At 39.2% G+C, this 20,018-nt stretch overlaps 1 protein-coding gene across 1 annotated transcript in view; it reads right to left on the reverse strand.

The window, feature by feature from the left end:
• The window catches only part of GRID1 (glutamate ionotropic receptor delta type subunit 1), a 543,246-nt gene that overhangs the window by 39,225 nt on the left and 484,003 nt on the right, over positions 1 to 20,018 (reverse strand). The window contains exons 9-12 of the mRNA XM_059821260.1: positions 16,126 to 16,227; positions 14,407 to 14,604; positions 12,044 to 12,368; positions 10,508 to 10,646 (exon numbers count right to left, since the gene is read on the reverse strand). Coding sequence (XP_059677243.1) covers positions 10,508 to 10,646; positions 12,044 to 12,368; positions 14,407 to 14,604; positions 16,126 to 16,227 — 764 coding nt within the window. The remainder of the gene's footprint in view (positions 1 to 10,507; positions 10,647 to 12,043; positions 12,369 to 14,406; positions 14,605 to 16,125; positions 16,228 to 20,018) is intronic.

Raw genomic sequence — 20,018 nt, forward strand, 5'->3', positions numbered from 1 at the left:
GGGAAGAAATTGCTTTCTTCCTTCTCAACTGGTGTTATAAGTACTGATACCACTGCCATTCTGTTTTGCACTCAGATGACAAAGAGTAGCTTTTTAATTAAATAGAGTGGGGAACGGATAAGCTTGGCATCTTGGTGCTAGCTTATGAAGTCCTTACTCGGGGCGAGTAGTACTTTATACCATGATTGTTAGGTTATCATTATATTGTGAGTAGTTCCATTAAAGTCCATGAAATCCCAGTGTGGGATAAGGTCCTACTCAACTCTTCATTAATTTTTGATTTATCAGGAGCTGTCGCACACTGCGAGGACGAGCATCTAGGTGTGGAAAGCTCTGGGCTACTGCCTGCACCAGTGTCAGCAGTCTCATAGCCAGGGTGGAGGGGCTGGATGAATTCACATGGCTCAGATCTGTCAGAGGCACTAAGTGATGCTGGAAAACAGCTTCACACCCTTCCCTTACCACAGGGAGTAAAGCAAAAGCTATTGATGTTGACAGAAAGAATAGAAGAAAACAGCAGGGCTCTGAAGAGGCATCTGGATTGCTAGAACATGTGCTGGGTACTCCTGGGAAATCAAAACACAGGGCTCTTCATTAATACTGAAAGCACACATCGCATTCATCAGTTATTATTGATGTCTAAAGTGCATGCATTACATATGCATATTTTAAAGTCTGGAGGCCCACTTGCCTGTTTCTCAGAGGATCCAGATTGCAAGCACTTGGTATATGGTGTTCTTCCCACCTCATCCTGACGTACAATGAGGTAAACAGAAAAAGAGACCTTACCCTTTTGCCTCTCTCTCCTCATCCTGAACACGAGTCTCGCCTGAATACCAAACCTCATACTAGAAACACTGACAGCACTACATCAAAACCAACTAGCTGTTCCTTATATTGAGATTAATTAGTTTATTGGGTAGCCTAATTACATACCTTGAAAAATGAGCTTGGAAATTGCATTACTGCCATATGAAAGAAACATAGTAGTTATCATCCACCCCATTCTGACTGATGGTTTTCTATTCTTTTTTAGATAGATATGACTATTCATAAATCAGTTAAATTAAACCCATGGCTTATTCTCCTAGGCTGGTTTTAATGGTTTAAAAGGCAAACAACTTCAGTGCATGTGATTACCTTTCTTTTAATGGAACTTTGGCAGCTGTATCAAAATAGCTTTTCTAAGGCAACACCATTCTCTCCCTCATGTCCAGATGAGTCTGGAAATGCTCCTGTATTCTATTATATGGGGGCACGCGTGCAGAAGAAGAGAACATTGCTCAGCAAGGCAGATGAGCCCAGGAAGTGGAAAGAACATATGCAATCCTTCCCTTAGCAACACAGTATTATTTCCAGAAAAGATTTCTTTCCCTCTAGAAAATCGTTTGCAACACAGGAAGTAAGAACTAATAGGAAAGCACTCATGGTAATAAACAGTAGCATCTTAGTTTCCAGGGAAACTAAGAACCCACAGCTCCAGTGTGTTTTGCTGTTTTTTTCTGGGTTTTTTTACATCATCAGGAATGGTTTCTAAATCTCCTTATGAGAATATTCAATTTTTAAAGCCTTTTCTTTAAATGGCAAGTTTAGAGTTTTCCACCTCATTGCAAGATGGTCTATAAATATTTTAGAATGTATCGGAACAACTTTTATTTCAGAAAACGAAATACCATCCTATATATCATTTAAGGTGTTAAGAGTTTAAGGTGTGAGAAAGAATGATCTTCTATCATGCAGACATTTATAAGGGGATTGGCTATTTTAGATTTGAATGAAGATGTCAAAGATAAAAGTAACCAGATTAAAAGTGTTTGCAAGGTGATGGAGCTCACTACCGTGAGGAAAAAAAAAGCAAGAGTAACAGCATAAAAATAATGGATTTCAAAAGACCAGACCTCAACAGACTTCAGGAACTGGAGGATAAAGTCTCTTGGGAAGTTGATTTAAAGGGTAAAGGACTACAGAAGGGCTGACAATTCCTGAAAGAGACCATATCAAAGACACAGATGCAAACTATCTTTACGTGAGGAAATATAAGAAGAAATTCTAAGAAGCTCTTATAATGTCAGCAAGTGCTCTTTCAGGACCTAGAAAACCAAAAGCATTTTGTTTCTAAGTGATTATAAAAGAGTAGTGCAACCATTTGACTAAATATGCATACATACTACAAATGCAAGGGATAAAAAAAAAAATCAGAGAATCAACAATGAATCCTTCTCACAACACCAATGAATCTAGCTTATATGATTTAAGATGTTACTGCATAAAGCTGTTTGCATCATCCCTCGACTGAAGTTCCTGTGTTCACAGCAGAGCTGGCAACAAGACATGTGCCTGTACCCTAACTATCCCATACAAAGTTTGATTTCTTAATTTATGGCTGATTTCATCAGCACAACATGAAACAGATGACAGTGCACTGAGCTCACCAAAACCAAAACTCAACCTCCCAACCTACGGGATAGGCATGCTCAATCTTCAGTCTCTGAAAGAATGGCTGCTGAACTTTGCTCCTAGAGATCAGCTTTTGAATTGACTGCATGAACTGAACTTTCAGGCCATAGGAGGTACGATCATTACTTAATTTTTATTGCAAGCTATTAATTCAAACCTTGCATTGTGAAAGACTGATGATCTAAGTGGAGCACAGGACTGGCCACAGCACAGTGACACTGGTCAGCATTAACCAACCAACCACTACTCCAGGAGGATGGCTGGGCAAGCGTTCTTCCTCTGCTCCTGCTGGAAACTTCCCTTCTTTCCCTTCTCCTCCCTCATCCGAAATAATCCAAAGAAATAAACAATTCAGTGCACGTTCTTTATACTCACAGTCATCTTGCTGACATTGAATATATGGAAATGAACAGAAGGTGGGAAAATTACTTTTGCTGCCAGGAGGGTGGGAAATTCTGGTGCTGAAAAACCATGGTACGAGAACAACAGAACCACAGCTTGCATGGAGATGTTGGTGAGGAATTGTGCAAGATGAGAAGACTTTTTTTTTTTCACACTAGCAAATGAAACGTTTTCCAAAACATGCACCAAAATAACAGAGTTGGAAGCTCATGTGTGTCCTGTCTGAGCTGACAGCAAGTAAGAAAACAGATGCAGCTTTCCCTTCTTAGAAGTAGGTACCTGCTTTCAACTTCATCTCATCATTTCACAGGAAGTAACTTACTGTGATAAAGTGCTTACTAATCATTGGTAGTTTTGCAAATGCAATTTACTTGCTTGTTCTGGCTGCAGGGTTGCTTTCAGAGAGACCTTCCGACTCTAGATGATTTGGAAACCTATGCAGAAATATGCACTATATTACCCCATAATAGAGCAACCTGCATGGCTTCTATAATAGGGCCCACTGTTACACTAATGACTCTGACCAGCACGGATAAATAGTATAAAATACAAGTAATTTTACAGGTGTTTTGTTTTGGTTTTTTTCAGGCAGCTGTTTCACTAGCAAGTGTCATGAAGATATTTACATTTTTTTCTACCTGTCTTTTGGGGTCTTTGAGGTTATTTTGAGGGTCTTTGTTTAAATACGCTTCTGACAAAGATATATACCATAGGGGCCTGTAACAGTATCTGTCTGTCCAAAAGAAGAACAACCATGGTCAGCATGCAAACACTTGGAAAAGTATATTAACATGCAAAAAACAATTAGGTAATTTTGCACTGTAGGTCAAATAAGTATCTTTCTGGTATAGTGGAAAAAAATATCAGTGCTTTTGCTGGAGTGAAACTCAAATACGCGAGCACGCTGGCCAGCCTGCTTTAATGGTTGTTCCGCGCCCAGAATCCATTTCCAAAACAGAATTCACCACGAAGTTGTTCTTCTTACTCCTGTTTTTGTCCTTAAAAAATGGTGGGCTGAGGTAGTCTTTACAGTTAAGAGATGTCTGAAGCTTTCAGGCCACATCTGTTTGAACTGCTGTAGTAATCATTATTTTGCCTTTTTAATATCCTGTTATATTAAATTTCATTATCAGTTCATATAAGACATTAAACCAGCTTCTTTAGAGAAAAACAATAGAAATATAAATAACCTACTGGGCAAAAATCTTCTGTTACTGCATTTTGTATTGTTTATCCCTTAGGAGTCAAATAGAAAATAAAACTCAACAAAATAAGCCATAGGTACTATCCTTGTAATAAAAAGAAACCACATGCTACAACAAAGACGGTTGAAATCAGGGGCCAATGAGGTTTAATGTATGCAGAAAGTATATAGCTACTCTATGGACAGCCAGTGAATAACCTATATTAACATGAGAAAACCCGACCTAAAAGGAGACAGTCTGAGCTGAGAAGAGACTGCGTATCAAATCTGATTTGAACCAATCCATGTACATTTTGTTGGGCTGCCATAAGGGTTGCTGCTCTTGCTAGATTTTCACCCTTCCAAAGGAAAAGAAAAAAATAATAAAAAAAATTATTTTATTACCTGCACAGATGGTAGATTTTGCTAATGTCATATCCAAATCATTTTCTTCTCTAAACTGTACATGCATCTGAATGTTAATGCCTAAACCCACTTAAGTCACAGAACTTCCCAGTAACAAGAACAAATGAAGAGATGCTATAATACAGGTGGTGTAAAAGTAGAGTTGAAGACGGTGTGGAATCACAAATCTCTTGGTCTTCCACTGATCTCCAATATATGCTACATTTTTGTAATGGCAACTGGAGAGATGGAACGCAAGCTTGATTTTCAGCTGTGCTTTCTTATTTTCCCCAGAAAAATGTCCTTGGGGAATATTTGCACTTATATGCTTGCCTGCTTGCCCAATTACAGGAGTAATTAGAATCCATTTTAAACTGCGGTTGAACACCATATGCCAGCATTCAGAAAGCTTTTCAAAAGGCTCCAGACTTTGCGAAGCCCTGGGTTTCCCAGAAGCACCCACTGGGCAACACCATCAATGAAAGTGAAATGAAAAGATAAGACGATGGGAGTTCTAGCACTGGCAACAACGCAGTGTCTTGTCCTGAACCGTGCCTGAAGGCAAATGACTGGCCAGCTCTGCCCTTAAGCACTGCTGCCCTGCTGCACAGCTTGCAGAGCATTTCCCATGATATTTCTTCCATGTGGTCTAAACAGGGAATGTTCTGGAAAGAAAAAAGTTTTGAGGTTTTGCCCTTGCTCAATCACTTGCATCTTTCTTACACTCTTTTTTAGCCTTTGTTTTTATGGATGAACTTAATCTGGTTATTTAATGATTGAAGCTTTTGCTCACAGGCCTTAAATAATAATCACGATAATTATTTTTTATCATGCTCATTCATACATGCCTCCTGCCAACGTGCCTGAGGTGCTGCACAGACACTGCAAAACAGTACAAATTGAACATAACAAAATTAAACATAACAAAAGAAAATCTAATGAAATATTTAGAAAGCCACGTATGATATCAACAACAGAAAGGCTGTTTTCAAACACAAGGAATTTCAAGGCAAAATCACTGCAAATACAGAGGGATTCCTGTGAGGTTCTTGCTACCAACCCTATCAAATCCACTTAACTACAGCAGATGAAACCTTTGTTCATTTCCCTCTAGCTGGCGTCTTCAAAATACTTTCCTCATTTTCTTTTAAAATATTTTGAGATTGTTTCTGTTTTGTATGCAGCCCAGAAAATCTATCTATTTTGATACCTGCAGAGCTATTATAATAAGGTCATTTCTGGCCATCATCTTTAAAGCAGCTAAACTGACAACATGCCGTATAAGATATGAAAAAATTGGTACTCTGTTGTACAGAAAGTGAACTGAGACAGAGAGGAGGCTAAGCTTGCCAACATCAAACAAAGCTTGTGGTAGAAAAAGAATTTGCACCCAAGCCTTCCAAGTGCTAGACTATCACCCCAACTAAGCTGCAGTAAATCTTCAGCTGTCACCAAAACACATTAAATTTGGGGATTAAAATGCAAATAGGGAAATCCCAAATCATGAAACAACAGCTGTGAACTTTAAAGCAGATATAACATGCGTTTGTATGCAGTCCATGAAAGCATAGATACAGATGCCTTTCAAAACACCCATAGCATGTGCAAATGTTAAGGATCAATTTGATAAAATCTTAAATTTAAACTCTTTTGAATTTACAAATAGCCTACTTTTTTCTGCCCTACTTTTCCTGCATGATTCTTAACCTCTTGTCAGACAAGCTCTCCTAAACCTGAGCTTCAGAATATCTGTGCAGCTACTGAACTGCATGTAGTCTGCTTGTTAACAAGAAAGGAAGCTGGAAGTTAAGTCACTGCTAATTAAACTTATAATTACAAATGGAAGGTCAGACAGCATATCCAAGGGCTGTTTGAAAATGTATTAAGACAAAAGAAAGAACAAACTCTCATGTAATAATTCAGCCCTTACTTGGCAGACTGACCCGTTAGAAGACTTCTCAGCTGCATACAGTTCTGAAGGCAAATATTAGAATAATAAATGCAAATCATTTGGGTTCAACCAGTTTGTCAAGGATTAGCATTACCTAAACATATCTAAACATTACCTAGATTTCTATTTAAAAACAAAAATTAAGAATTGCTCATTTACAAAGTTAGAACATGGATCACGGCCTCCTAGCCCGAGCTCCAAAGTGGTTGTCACCAGCACATGCGCAAAAAATGCCTTCCCTTTTGGAACCGGGTAACATCTCACTCCTCTGCCCACATGCGCTCAGGAAATCTGCCTGATGGTTCACTGCTCTGCCTGTGAATCTCCACAAACGCATAAGTCCTGAGGTAACCAGTACATTGCCTTTGTTCCCGTGTTGTGAGGTTGGGGCAGAGAGAAGAGCACAAGAGGTAATTTGGACAGAGGGCTCAGAGAAGCAGTATTAAAAGAGCAAAGGGGTGCAGAAGTACCAGCTGCTAGCAACTGGAAAATAGAGGACAGGTGGGGAACGTTCAAACTATTTTCTGCTACCCTCGATCTCCTGAAGGGCCAGAGGTTTTGATGTGGGTCTCAAACTCCACGTTCTGACCCTCCCGTCACAGCGGGATGAGTGATGGGCACATGGGACATGCAAGGAGCAAGGCAGCGCGCGCAGCCTTGCCAGACCAGAAAGCCAGTGCCTCTCCCTGTTATCAAGCTTGTGATGAAGCCCTTGAGAGCTTGGGAAAATCCAAGGAGAAGATTTTTGTTCTTTCCAAGATAGGCACGTTTCTTACATGGGATCCTGGCACCTGGACAGTAAAGGACTTGGAAACAGATTTGGGATTTAGGAAGTCTCTGTCAGGAAATACAGAAATACAGGCAGCATATCAAAGCTGCTTTCTGCCGTGCCTCCTACTCTGGGTATTTCACCTTTCTGTGAGCCACAGGCCATCCCTGAAACTCATGGCAGGCTGGAAAAGCCTTGTGAGCTTTGCGAATATCAGATTTAAAAAAAATTATTCCCTCATCAGCAGGCTTTCATCTGACGTGCTAATTCTAAAAATCCGCCTTCCAACAGTTCAACTTCGCTTCAGTGAATGTCTCACCAAGCCCTTTCTAATAAATATAATTTATGATTTCTATGACACACTTGTTTTGCAGTGAAATTGTGGAGGTAAGGATCACTGGGTTGATTGACACTTAGTTATTCAATCAAACATACTCCTATTCTGCTAGTCATAGACCACCCATGCCCAATTTGATGCTGAAACAACTCTTATTAGGCATTTTGGAGGGGGCTTGGGAAGAAAATCAATCTTGTAATGAAAGTCTTAACTATGTTGCAGCTACTGCAGCACCATAATACTATTTCCACTCCTGCTGGCAATTTAGCAGCAGCAGTACTGAACACCAGAGGACTTTCCTACGAAGGGAGAGATAACACCACATGTGTACTGAGAGGATGGGGGGTTTTGTTTCTTAACAATGGATACACAGATGGATTTGGTAGTTCTCAGCAGGTGAGCAGATTTTCAGCTATAACTCATTGTGCCTCTTTGGGTGGGAAAAATGGATTTCAAGTAAGTATTCCTTTCTGGGTCCATGAAAGATATAATGCAGGCAAGCTGAGTGGCAAATTTAGAAAGGCAAAATCAGCCAGTCCACAGCATACGATGCTGAAGCTAAGGAGTACTGGGAGCTGAGACACCAGGCCACAATGCATTCATGTAAGGCAGTAATTCACTTTCTCAGGAAAAATATTTGTTCTAAATCTGACACAACATTTTATAAGAAGTTGCTCCTAAAGATTGGGGACATGAACATATCTTCATCATAGCTTAGAAATGGATGAAGGCTCAATAGAGTTTCTGGAGAACCTATTTCTTTACCCCATCTCCTCTTTCCTAAGGCACTAGCAGTTTTCAATGAGAGGGTTTAATTCAGATATCTCTCTCTCTCTCAGAGCAGCAGGGTCTCAGGGAGATTCTGCAAACTCTATAAAAGAGCCATAGGCAAGCCAAAAGAAGCAAGTTGCTTGACTGCCTCAGTTACACCAGCCAGTAATCAAATCAGAGTTTTCTGACAGCTACCATTTCAGATTATTTGGGGAATGATTTGGGTGCCTAAGCCGAAGCATCCAGGACCACTTTAGACACCACAGGCAGTATGAATAATCCACATAGTGGCTGAAAACACCTAATAGACACCTCTAACCTTATAGCCAAGTAGCTGGAACACAGGCAGTGAACCTTATGGTAACTTAAATTAACAATGTCCTTTCATTTTAATAAGAAGGGGAATCAAAACCCCTTGTAAATGTTGTAATAGCTCAGCCTCAAAGGCCTCCTCTAATAATGGATAGTTCTGCTCTTAAACCTGTGTCTCTTTTTGCGGATTCCCCACTGCATTTCACCCCAACTTTTGTCCTCCTCTGAACTTTGCTGAGTTTTGGGAGGTGCTCAGTAGACCAAACAGAAAATTTCTTCTGCCATGAAGGAGCTAGAACTTTCAGAAATTTTTCAGAAGGTCATTATTCAAGCTTTCCAGATAACTATTTCTGTCTTGGGTTTCAAGAGCAATTTATTCATCAAGCTTAACCTTATTCCCATTACAGCCAGGCCTCACAGATACTCTGCGGTAGTTTTATTCTGTTTAGTTTCTCGTGTTATTTCCAGAAATTACTTGCAGTTCTTATTTCTGTTATGGTTAAAACCCACTTATTTTGGCCAAACTAACAGAAAATTAATTTAAAAATGAAACTTTATATGGTTTTGGGATGAGTTTATGATTATAACACTATATCCATACAAAGCATTACATTACCTGCAAGTACACATTGGCAAGTTAAAAATTGGAAATACTGTTAAACTCATGTTTATGAGAAAAGCACTTATTTATGTCCTTCTATGCAGATACCACAGAGAAGGCAAAAGCAGCTTTTTTAAGTGCCAGCCTCACATAAGTGCCAATGCCTCTGTTTCAGGAGCTGAGCACAAAGATTACAGTCCCAGTTTCCCCAGTGCAACCCCAAGTGAGACCAACAGAGTAACTGTGTCGCTCTCTAGCACCTAAAAATCCTTGGCTCAGCATTTTCTAGGAGGAGAGCCTGTGTCGCACTGCCTGTCCTCTGGACACCTCTACACTCCATCACCGTCAGACCAAACATGAGATACCAGGCTCTAATCCTGTCGACACTGACCACGGAAGATTAACGTCCCTCCCAGTACTCCACGACAGTATGAAGTTGGAAATTTTGTCCGTGTTTTGAGAGAAAAAATGAAAATATTCTTTAGCCCTTAAATTTTCTGAAGAAAGCCAAATTATACACACACACACACAAATTGCCACCAAACAACCAGCAGCATTCTGGAGCTGCTCAGAGGTCTGGTGTATTGAAAAGATTTTCACTGGGTATGGATTAGTAGGCAAACTGCAGGGGGAAAGAAGTCAAAGGTGCGAGGTAAATTGGGTTTGTTACAGAAGCTGTAATTTATCATCACAATATTGCCAACAAAACTGTAGAGAATGATATATAAATTCAATAAAACAACTGCTATATTACATCTATTATCCTGGAGTCAGGTTCGGTTATCTTTTCCGCCTTGAGAAGAAGCTTTTTCTGCAAATAATGCCACTGAATCTGGCAATTTATATTTTGGCCATTTATATTTTAAAAGATCACCTATATTACCTTACATGCAAATAATAGTATAAAAAACAGTGTATATCAAAATATTGAGAACATAAAATTACACATTGAAGGTGGGAAGTGAAATGTTATATAGTCCCCTAGAGGTGACAGTTCCCTCTGATGTTCAACAGAGAAATAAAGACAGCTGAAGCAGTGAGAGCTCTAGTTAAGCAAAATACATATAAACATGAAAGACATCTCTTCTGGAAAAATACACAATTAAAGTGCCATTGTCCCCTCCATGCACCTGTCAAAACTGCTTGGAGGTTGTAGGAGTGAAGAAGAAGGGGGGTTGAGAAGAGAAAAGCAGCCACTGCAAATAAGCGGAGTATTTTATTAGAGAGTTATCTCCTTCTTGCAAGAATGAGTGCTCAAATGGATAATACCTTTCTGTGAAATCCAGGTTTCTGGCTTCATGTTAAGAAGAGGCTCTTACCTTATAGGATTATCCATTCTTGATACTGTGAGAAATGCTGCTAAGTTCGCTGTGTAGGAAGAGCACACGATAAGGGTGAAGAGCCACCAGCTTCCCATTACAATGCGCATAGCCACAGAATTGACAGTAGATTCGCCCCCTACAAATAAACAGAGAAAATGAGGGTCTCTCAGGAGCTTCCATTTACGATCACCCTCTGCGTGCCTTGTTATGTTAAACTTTGTTGGAGCTACACCTCTGCATTTTTGCTTCCCCTCCAGACCACCCTTTCACTGTGGGAAAAGCACTGCTTCTGTTAAGAGTGATAATTTACAAACATTTTCTCCAGTCAACCTCTTGCCCTGGATATTGTTCTAGAAAATCATCTTTCAAAATAGTTCCTTTGGGAATTATTGAGGATCAAATCTACCGAACGTGAAAAATACTCTAAATAAAGAAAGTTTAATGGTGAAGCATGACTAATATGCAGGAACTAAATCGTTAGTGTTCCGAATATAGAAATAGTCTGCATTCAATGACCATTTTAGATTTGGAAAAAACCCACAAAGCAGCCCAATGGTTTGTGTGCTACCTGTGCTGTATTTAAATCTTCAAAGACCGAAGCATTAGTGTCATTACTTGTTACTCTGTACATCTCAAACAACGTGAAGATTTCTTTCTAGCAGGTTTCAAGCACAGTTATGCTTGAACGTTGTTGGAGACCAAACCTTACCATACAGCTGTTGCTAGTCACTTCAGCATATATTTGTGCTGATTATATCTTACTGTACTTAAACCCATCAAGGATGCCACCTTAATGAGATGAGGGACGAAGTTTCATAGCAATGGTAAGGATTTTCCAGTTGAAGCTTTATAAGCTTGCAATCACAATGGAAAAAATGTAAAAAAAGTTAACAACATACCCATGATAACACTCAACAAAACCTGCCTTCCAAGAATAGTACTAACATTATAGATACGGGACAAAACTGTGTGGGCAGATTTTGCAAACAATTATTTACAAAAGTAATTTTGTTAATGGTAGCAATCCTACTAAATTCAATAGGATTAGTCCTATGCCTAGAGATTCCTGAGTGTAAAGTTACACGACTACAAATCATTTTCCTATTCAATTCAAAGAACCAAAAGATAAACTGTCTCACATTAGTTCAAAAACATACACATTTCTAATATTAAATTTAAACGATTAGAAAAGGTGCCAGTGTCAGAGTTGGAGAAGTGTTACAATTCTGCACCAAGCAGCTCTGTAGTTTATTTATCACGAGGTAATTTTCGCGAAGTGGAAAAGCCTGCATGGAATGGTTTTTCTGGACTTAACGGAGAGACAGAAAAGCAGACTTTTCTGTCTCTCCCCCAGACTTACCCACCTCTTCCCACTTGTCATCAGCTGGGCTAATAAAACGTATTACCTCCCTGTACAAGCCTTCTCTTTCATCTTTAGACCATTCTGGCCAAGACTAACATGTCCTGACCTGCTTCACCCAAGGCAGAACATCTCTGAACAGCTGTCAGTGGTGGCTGTAAGAGAGTAAGTACCTTGCTGAACAAAGGCGCCGTACACGACCCAGATGGCACTGTGGAGGGTGGAGGAAGCAGAAGGGCTCGGCTGGGAAGCGTTCTGCGCCCTGACTGCCTGGATGCGGTTCAAGACAAATATCAAGACACCAACTATAGGGATGGCTGCAGCAATGCAAGCCCACACCGCAAAGTCGAAAGGAGCAAAGAGAGAGAAGATGTTGATTTTTTCTTCAGGCTTTTTGATTAAGATCCCCACGGAATAGTCCATGTACCGCTTGCTGAAGTCCACAACGCTCTCTCGTTCTGGTGTTATAGTGATGGCTGAGATGGCTAGGTCTGCTCTCTGCAAGAAAAATGCAACAGATCGGATCTCTTCCTTTCACCATGAATTCTGCCAGTGTGAGCCTTAAGAAGCAGCTTTTTAAGAATCAAGTGACTGCATGCATTTCCTTCTATAATTTAACACGTTTAGACAAATTAAAATAAATTGTCTAAAAATAAAAGCAGAATCAGTTTCATCATTTGAACACTAACTAATCGCACTGGTCTAAAGCAAAACAGTGAAACATAACCTGTTAAAGTATTGTAGAAGAAAAAGCATCACCCTGACTCCTCTCTAGAATGACTGCAATTTTATTAACCCTTTATCCCTCACTTGCTTTCCAAAGGATGCCTAAAACTGCAAACCATATTAACCTGGTGCACTGCAAGCAATAAGAAACACCATTTCTTTAGCTTGTGTATTTGATAGCAAGGTGCAAAAACCTAGTGTTTGTTGTTCTTCCTGCAGAGTTGCCAACTGCCCATATTCATGAAGGGATTTCATATGACAACTGTGGGGAAGATTTTGTTTGTTTTTTACAATGAATAAAGCGATTGCAAAAACTAGTAACTGGAAGAATGCACCAAAGGCAACTTAGCTCCTGAAACTGCTTTGACCTCAACATTTAAAGTGAGTAGGTTTTACACCTAGAAAGTCCTTAAAGAGTATGCAAACTCAATGAAAGATAAAACAGGAGATAATAAATAAGATTCCCAAAGCTTTTGAAGAGCTGCAATTAGATTTTGAATATTTTTCTGTCTTAATAAAAACAGTTCTCTTCAAAAAATAGAACGTACTTTTTGTTTCCTATCTCTACCTTTTGTTAAGAAAGTAAAGCAAATGTTAGGTGATGGAGGTCTGCTTTGAAGTCTTTTGGAGTCAGTGGAAAAGCTGGTAGCAGAAATACCATTAAAAAAATACCATAATAGATACTTTGTTGCTTCAAAGAAAGCAATTTCCAAAGAAATTTAACAGGATTTCTTACCACATTTTCAAGTCAATGAAATTCAAACAGCTTATGCCAATGCAAAAGAAGTAGAAAATTCTTTATATTTCCTAGCACCAACCAAGAATATCCCATTATCATACACACGTTTGCTACTGCTTTAATTGCTTCTATTTCTTCCTAAACATCTACTTACCAGATACTGAGCCGCCTACTTACTAGATAATGAGAAAGCTTTCACTTTCAGTAATAACTCCACTGCAGAAGAGTAACCTTTTCTACAAAGGGCAGCAACATGGAATATTAATTCCTTTGATTCTCCTTCTTGATTAACATTTGTCCCATGTCAGATAGTAAGAATATGAACAAAATAGACTCTAATTTCATTCTCCAGGAGATTCTAAGCTATGGACTTTCCCCATTTTCTTCAATGGAGTTCAATTAACTTACTCCTGATTTGCAAGACTTTAATTAAGAAAAGAAATTTGGTCCTCTCTGTCTTAAATGAATGAATAATCTTGAGATCAGTTTAAATTCTGGTCCTTCAAAACACTTCTTTACCATATATTACTAGCGACGCTTTTTTCTTGTTTTGAGTCAAACAGTTGATCATTATCAAAAACACTGCCACAAAGTGACCCAAATAAAGTCATACCTACAAACAGGTAGCAAAGACATAATGACAAAAATTAAAACAATAGTAATTAATATTTTAAGAATACATTATTTTTTCTCTATTTTCTATAGTCATTCATTCACACACATAAACATGTCCTCCTTTCTTATTCTTACAACTATGTAAACACACAGATTTACACTGATACAATTTATGTTGAGAACAGTTGGGAGTGAATAGAACAACAGATTCTTTAGTTCCTATCATGTGTACAGGGTCTTAAATTGCACAGTTTACACCACACTCAAACCACCCATAGTTCAGAAGTGTACTGCACTAGTGCTTTCATCCTAATTAATCCTCTTGTAATTTGGAATGGAGGAAGTGGATAATTTAAATAACCCCCTTACAAAGCTTTGACACCCTACTCCGAAGAGTTCGGGTATTTTTTTCTTTTTCTTTTTTTTTTTTTTTAATTCAGCTGCTTCTCTGTGTACCTTGTTAATGAGTTCTCCAATCATGCCGTTCCAGGAGCTGTTTTGAAGCTGCTGTCCATATTTGCCATCAGGAGCTTGATATATCTCATACTTGAAGCCCAGATTCTTGGCAAGCGCATCCAGGACATCAATGGAAAATCCTTTATATCGTTTTGGTTGCCCAAGTATGTTCTCTGCTACCATCACAAAAGGTTCTTCCTGAGAACAAAACAATATCTTAACTGATACTTGAAACAAGTTTTTTAGTTTGCTTCTCTTGGCAAAAGGATGTTTCCTGAGTTAATTCTGGACAACTCGGCACAGATTTTGAGACACTCATAACCTTCTGAGGCAAAAACTGTAGGCCAGGCGGGATACTATGAGGCATCCCAACCAGACACCAGTGCTTTAGCACCTGAGTCCTGTCCGTGGCCTTGGGTATGCCACAGTTCATGAGAAAGGCAGAAACTCCAGAGGACAATTCAACCCCCTCTAGCAGCTTCCTGGTGTCCCCAGGATGAGTTGCTCTCTGAAGCACCTGCCTCTTCTCACTGACTATAAAGAGGGCAGATACCTACCTTAGATATTAAGTTAAGCACGTGAGTCTTAGATAGGAACGTTACTGCTGTCCATCTATCTCAGAGCGTATCAGATTTAGAAAGCCCTCTTTTACAGACAATGATTAATGTTTTATCCAGGAGACATACTGAAACAAGAGCTAAAAACGCTGTGTTTTGTGGATATTTAAAATTTTGAAAATTCAAAGAATAACCTTCATGGTTACTGGTTCCTGGAGTATTTTATATTAAAGTATGTTTCGAGACCAAGGGAACGCAGCATTTTGTGGTGTGTTTTCTGTCAGGCATGGGCTCTCCTGCAGGGAGTGCTGGGGCTGCCGGTGGCACAGCCGTCGCAGTTAGCTGCCTTTGCAACTTGGTACTGACATTCTTGTGGAAGGGATCTGCTCACCTCCCACATAAGCTACAGCATAACCTCACCTGTCACCAGACAGAGGAAAGAAAACTGGGGGTTGGGGGGAGTGCCTTGATGATCTTATGCAGTACTTCCTATTTGTACCATGATTCAGAAAAAGAGAACTAAAAATCACAAAAAGACACCACATTCTGCAAGCTGCAAACTCTGCTATTTTAGGCAGGAATGCATTCAAGCCGTAATTTGCCCCTAATTTAGCACTCAGCTGACAGGAGCTCTGCCGCCACTCTGGATGCTAACAGATAGTAGTCCCAAAAGCATAATGTTTTTTTGGAAAGGCTACGACTTTCTAAAAGATATAGTTTATCTCAATGGGAATTTATGAGCTTGACAGAGGAAACACTTGATTAAATTTCATAGCCTGCAGTATACAAGAGCCAAGATTAGATTATCAAAATTGGCCCATCTGATCTTAAAATCCATGAAATGCTGGAAACTGTATATCTGAGTTAGAGTACGGTATCTGGAACGCACCCCTGTGCACTCAGGCCCTGAGCTGGTTCCATGCCCAGTAGGAATTACAATGCAGAAAAACAGCATAAGCAAACAAATGCTCTGTATCTCTGACAGTGCACAGCTTCACATAAAGTAATAAAAGGCCATCATCTATCTTCTTTGCTTATGTAACTGATCATCCAAAAATACAGAACTGAAAATGATAGGGAAAAATACAGAGGGAAGTGCCCAAAATACTCAGTCAGATTTCTATTTTGAGCTTTTGTTTCCTGAACTCAAATAGGATCATACCAAGACAGTCACCACTTTGAGTGTCAGTCCTTGTAAGTCATTGCCCAGACGTCGTTCTTGTAGACTACCGTTCAGTCCTTTCTCAGAGTCCCACGTTGCCAACTAGAACAGAAAGTACAGTGAGTCTCAAGGACTGTTAGGCAGAAATCTTTCAGTATTTACATAAACATTTAACAGTAGCTTGACTGAATCCAGAACTAACATAGAGAGGAGCAGAGAAGTGTGTGGTTTTTAACGCAGAATCAGAGTTAGTGAGATTCAGAGGACAGTCATAAACAAGTACCTTGTCTGAATGCATTTAAATCAATGCCTGTAACATAACTGGTCTGTAGTATTAACTTTTCTGTAGTATTTGTTGTATTATTTCACTTAGGTCACTCTGATATGACATTTCTCTCCAGTAATTTTATATTGCCTGACAGTCCTCAGGATTATCTGTGGTCTCACCATCCCACATTTCCCTCTCTGCTCAGATCCCCTCCTACTTTTCAAATCATTCTCTACTGCTTATCAAAGACCGATCTTTTTTCCTGCTGCGTAACGTTCTTGTTCACTGACGGTCATAAATTCTTGACACAGATTCTGTGGTGTCAAACTGCCACCTCTTCTCTCTCAGACTTTCTTCAGATCCTATCTTAAGTCCTATTTTCTCTCTTCTTGCCCTACTTCTACCTCATCAGTAAAACAATAACAGACTCTCAAGTTCCCAGGCTCCTGGTGATCAAATATCTTATATCTACCAGCATTTCATGCACCTACTAGATGTACCTGGATGCGTGTTTTCAGGATATCTCCTTGGAACATTACATCTAAATATTTTATTTTTCAATTAAATGTATCACTTTAAAAAAACAATTTTACTGCATTTTCTGAAGAGAAATGCAGTAAAATTCAATAGAATAGGTCCAATAGAAAAGTCAGTCTTAAGTGACCTTTGGATTATTCAAACTAAATGTGCTCTTCAGCAGCAGCAGCAGTCAGACACTCCTTTTGCCTTCAAACAAAATCCATGGTGTCATTTTGTTCAGAAGAGTCATAAATAGTATCAAGTAGAAACTGTTTCCTCCTTTTTTTTTCAGCTCTACTCTTAAACACTAATACTATGCTCACATATGTGGAAGCAGTGTTCTTCGCTGAAGGCATGCCCTGTAGAAATTAAACATAGTCCAAGATCTGTGAAATGTGGCTTCTTCCTGCCAGAAGCTAATTTTCATGTAACAAGTCAAAACCTTCTTGGAAAGAACTTATTTCACTGCAAATGCCTATGGCTAGATGTCCTACATGATTTATTTCTATGACTTCAGTTTTATCCTAAAGCCTCAAAAATCAAGCCAGCAAATAAAACATGATGGGAGAGATCTGTATAGTTTTATTTTTGTTTTGTTGCACTAAACTAATAAACAGGGAACTAGAAAAGAACAGGATATTCAGTGAATATTCAGCCATCATAACTATCACAACTGATGAAAATTATTCTATAGTCACTAAATCTTCAAAGCTGGGACACAGGAGAGGAAAGAATTAAGCTACACTTCCTTTTATCCAGCTGACCTGGAGGATGGAGGAGGAGAATGACTGAATAACGTTCAGCTTTCTAATGACACTCCCGAAAGCTAAATATCTCAGATTGAAAACTCTCTCCCCCTGTGACGCCAGTTTGGAGTGACAGATGAGCTTTTGCACATACAAGTGACTGCAGCAATACCGGTAGATACCTATAGCTATGGTATTTTTTAAATTTGAGTAGATGCTTGCTCTGAAATATGTCCAGATGTTTCTTAGCTGTTGCTATTGCCAAAAAAATTTGACCAATTTGTCACCTGACATAGATCAATATGGTTCAACAGATGTCAAAGACCAGTGTAGCTGCATATGGTATATATTGCGTCTCAAATCTGTAAAGAAAGTTTACTGTCTAAGCCTTCTTCAGCAGTCCTATGCAGTAAGTATATGATAAAGATACATGGAAGGTTTTTGCCAAAATGGCTTGCGCAATCTACAGATGATGATTAAATATTTATTAAAAAATGGGAAATGTAACACATTCATTTATTACTTCACCACTGGTGGACTGACATTCAATTCCTTCTCCCACTCCTTTTCCCTTCAGAAACTCTATCTGATTTCATATCAAGGCCTTAGACTTTTCAAATACCCTACATTCTGCATTCTGCATTAACACTAAAAATTCCTAAAAGGAGCTGGAAACATGCCAGCGCAAAAACATAAATTTATTCCTTTTATTCAAAAGGAGATAGACAAAGATTCATCTTTTACGCAGTAGGGGTAGCTGCAAGGAGGAGAAGCATATTTCACTTCAGCACGGAACTCCATAGTGTTCTCTACAGAGGCACAAACTGTGCAGATAAAGTTGGTAAATGGAACATGAGAAAAACCTTTTCCAGAAGGGATTTTTTCCTGTATATCCTTCTGCTTCAGAACATTTCATTTGTTCAGAAGTGTGCCAATTTTAACTTCTACTTCTTGCAGACAGAATTTTGTTTGTAGGACCAATGTATTTACAGATGCGTCTACCAATTTGTGACAGCTGACCTGTCAAGATCAGTGCCCAAGAAACTAATTTCCAGCACTGTTAAACACAATGAGTACTGCTGTTATTTGATAAGGCCGTTAGAGTTTCATTCTTTGTAGAAACATGTACCATGTTCTTGCCAGAAGTCTGAAGCCAAAGGTTACAGCACAGCCATCAGCTGACAGGAGATAAAGGGCTTTTAGATCTGGTTATAACACACAACTGCTTGCAGAATCAGCACTTGTAGGATGTATTTCAAAAATCAATGATCTCTGGAACATATATTTCATGGCAGTCTGGGTGGGGTTTTTTTGATTCTCAAGTTACTGGGTTATGGGAGTTCACGTTTTGAAAACAGCTGCTTTATTAAAGTTTTTCAACTTAAACTTTCTTCCTAACTTCTCTTTCTGAAATAGCCATACTGCGGGGAATCCTATAGTTCTAACCATACCTCAGAAGCTCAATCATCCAATAAAGACAAACCAGAGGAAACAACTGTGAAATTCAGACAAAAAGATAATTTGTTAGAAAATTCTGACTCAAGACATGCTTCCGACCTTTATCAATATTTACCACATTTTCAACCAGAACTGCAAGGAAAAGCTCGGAGAGAGAAAGTCACAATTTTAACATTGTTTTCAACCTCCACAAGCAATGTATAGCTCCAAACACACATACTCAACACACAAGCGAAACAATTACATGGCTAGGCAACCTGGGAATGTCAAATGATAAAGGATGTCATCCAAAGTATGCCTCATGAACCTCCTGTTCAGGATTTTGTCCTGGAAGGTACTGATATCTGTCAGGACCTCCAAAGAAAACTTGATGTCAATGTAGCTTTGGGGTTCCTGAGTTCCCACCGATAAATTAGAAGCCAAATTCTACAAAGGAGTTTCATGACTTTGTTATTGATGCAGCTGCTGGCTGCTCAACACTTACTTGAGTGATTAGTTCCCCAGGGGAAATCATATTGAGATGCCGTGGTAAACTCACACCGGAGAATATCAGAAACAGCTCCATAGAAGTGTGAAGACCCTCATCAGCACAATGAGGCAGACAATCCTTCTGCTCAAATAAATCAAGGCTGCATGCATTAGACACTGATTTGCAAGATTTACTACCTCCTGGGAACTTGATCGATTAGATTGAGAGCCTGCGTGCCACTTCCTTTATGAGATGAAACTGATGATAAACTCAGTTATTTGTTACACATCTGTTTGTCAGCAAGGTCTGTATGTTCATGCTGCTCTACTACACAATAATTACTTATTCCTTGAATCAGGAACTTGAATTGAGTTTTCCTAACTCTGCTGTGAACGCTCACACCACTAGACTACAGCAAATGTCTGTCTCAGGC

Source organism: Gavia stellata, chromosome 9, assembly GCF_030936135.1.
Source record: "Gavia stellata isolate bGavSte3 chromosome 9, bGavSte3.hap2, whole genome shotgun sequence".
Lineage (NCBI taxonomy): Eukaryota > Metazoa > Chordata > Aves > Gaviiformes > Gaviidae > Gavia > Gavia stellata.